Raw genomic sequence first — 1,771 nt, forward strand, 5'->3', positions numbered from 1 at the left:
GGCAAAAATTGACTGAACAGAAGAAACGGTTGAGCATAAAGTTCCTCCCCACTTAAAAGGATCAGAAAAAATATAATTTGCAAAAGAGTAAAATCGGAAAAAGTTTTACGCAAGAAAACCGAAATTATGTCAATTAAGAACTTCACTTTTTTCCGTTCAGGAGCTTTTATTCAATGATGCTCAATCTTAAATGTTTGAAGATCAATGGCACTGAAAACTTCCTTACGGTTTTAGCTTAACCAACCACCCTAATTTACCGACCAACTTACCGATATGATGAGACCAAAATATTCAATCCAAAACAGAAACAAAAGAAGGGTTGCTGCTGTTTAATGCATAACATGGCTTAGGCCTAAAATGCAAAAAAAAAATTCTTATCAGATCAACTCGAGGCACCGTGTTTTGTGCGACCCTCTAAAAAATCACAGGATAGACCGATAGGAAAACGCAGGTAGGTCGTCTGATCAGAGACAATTTCCAACTCACTGCTAGCTCCGCAAAATTGGGAAGTCTTTTTGGATTTGGACTCTAGCCTGAGTATTGATAATTCCTTCAACGTATTTATTACCTTCAACATATTGTGTTTTGGTGATTGATCCAGAGCCTACTGGGTCCAGCATGCCAAAGAGTGACTTGAGGTTCTCTTCTCCGAACAGTTTGGGTCCATCTCCCCTCCTCTCTCTGGCTGCCTTCAGATTGGTCAGGTACTCTTTCAGAAACTCACGCGGGTTATCTGCACAGCAAAAAGAGTGACCCATAATTAATTTATGTTTCTACACAATTCTTAGGTCTGTTTCGTTTTCCATTTTTGTTTCAACTAATGGTCCTTTTTGTATAAATCAATATTTACTCAGTCTGACTAACCATAAAAATTAATACAACCTTTTAAAGGTGTAAAAAGGTGGGGACAGTTCTCAACTAAGTGTTTTAATTTCTGCTCCAATGTTAACAGTCTCTTATAGTTTATTACAGAAATGTCTTATCGTGTCCAAGCGAAATGATTAAACATTGGATTATTTTTTAATTTAAAATTTGTTCCGTAATTTGTTCAACTTAAAATCACTTAAAACAGTTTTACCTTTTTTCCTCAGTTCATCAGTGACTATCTTACCTGGTTGTTGGTAAATAAGCTGTGACGTCAGATTCTCCATCAACTCTGGAATCCGGTGGGCTTTTAAATAATCATTAGCCTCAGAGGTACGATCTAGACTCATGTTTAAACTAAATTGGAATTGAATGAATTGTACAATGTATTAGTATGGTGGTATCACACGCTTCAATGTTTTACTTTACATGCAGCCTATACACCTGTACAACAAACTGCACTGAAACGCACGTGAATAAAAACAAAACCTCAACTCTGATTCAACGTTTTCTGATTCAACGGCATTATGATAGATGAACTTTTAAGTAAAATGTTCTATTTATGTCAGCCTGCAACCATACCCAAAAACGAACAAGAAACATTTTTTATAGTTTTTATAATGAATAAACTTAAGAACTTATTAAGCTTACAATGCATCGCTTCAATCAACTTTTTTCTGTATTTACTTTTGTTATATTGAGACCATTGCGCGTCAACCATAATGACCTCGAAAATATCAATTGTTGAATCTACTGCATCTTAAAGCAGGCAAAAAAAATTTTGTAAAATATTCATGTCAAATCACTAATTTTATTCGTTGCAGAGAATGAAGCCTAAAAACTGGAAAAAGTGCACATAAATGGTCGGCGTTCTTAACTTTTGCATTCCCTCTGGATTTATCATATA

At 35.2% G+C, this 1,771-nt stretch overlaps 1 protein-coding gene across 1 annotated transcript; it reads right to left on the reverse strand.

The window, feature by feature from the left end:
- Positions 1 to 473: 473 nt before the first annotated feature.
- On the reverse strand, positions 474 to 1,363 carry LOC142338354 (EF-hand calcium-binding domain-containing protein 10-like). Its single transcript, XM_075388066.1, has 2 exons — positions 1,112 to 1,363; positions 474 to 733 (listed from the first exon to the last, which is right to left on the reverse strand). Exons 1-2 carry the CDS (start codon positions 1,212 to 1,214, stop codon positions 489 to 491), a joined length of 348 nt encoding a protein of 115 aa, XP_075244181.1. The 5' UTR covers positions 1,215 to 1,363; the 3' UTR covers positions 474 to 488.
- Positions 1,364 to 1,771: the final 408 nt, after the last annotated feature.

The sequence above is a fragment of the Convolutriloba macropyga genome, chromosome 4 (assembly GCF_964194025.1).
Source record: "Convolutriloba macropyga chromosome 4, txConMacr16.3, whole genome shotgun sequence".
Classification (NCBI taxonomy): domain Eukaryota; kingdom Metazoa; phylum Xenacoelomorpha; order Acoela; family Convolutidae; genus Convolutriloba; species Convolutriloba macropyga.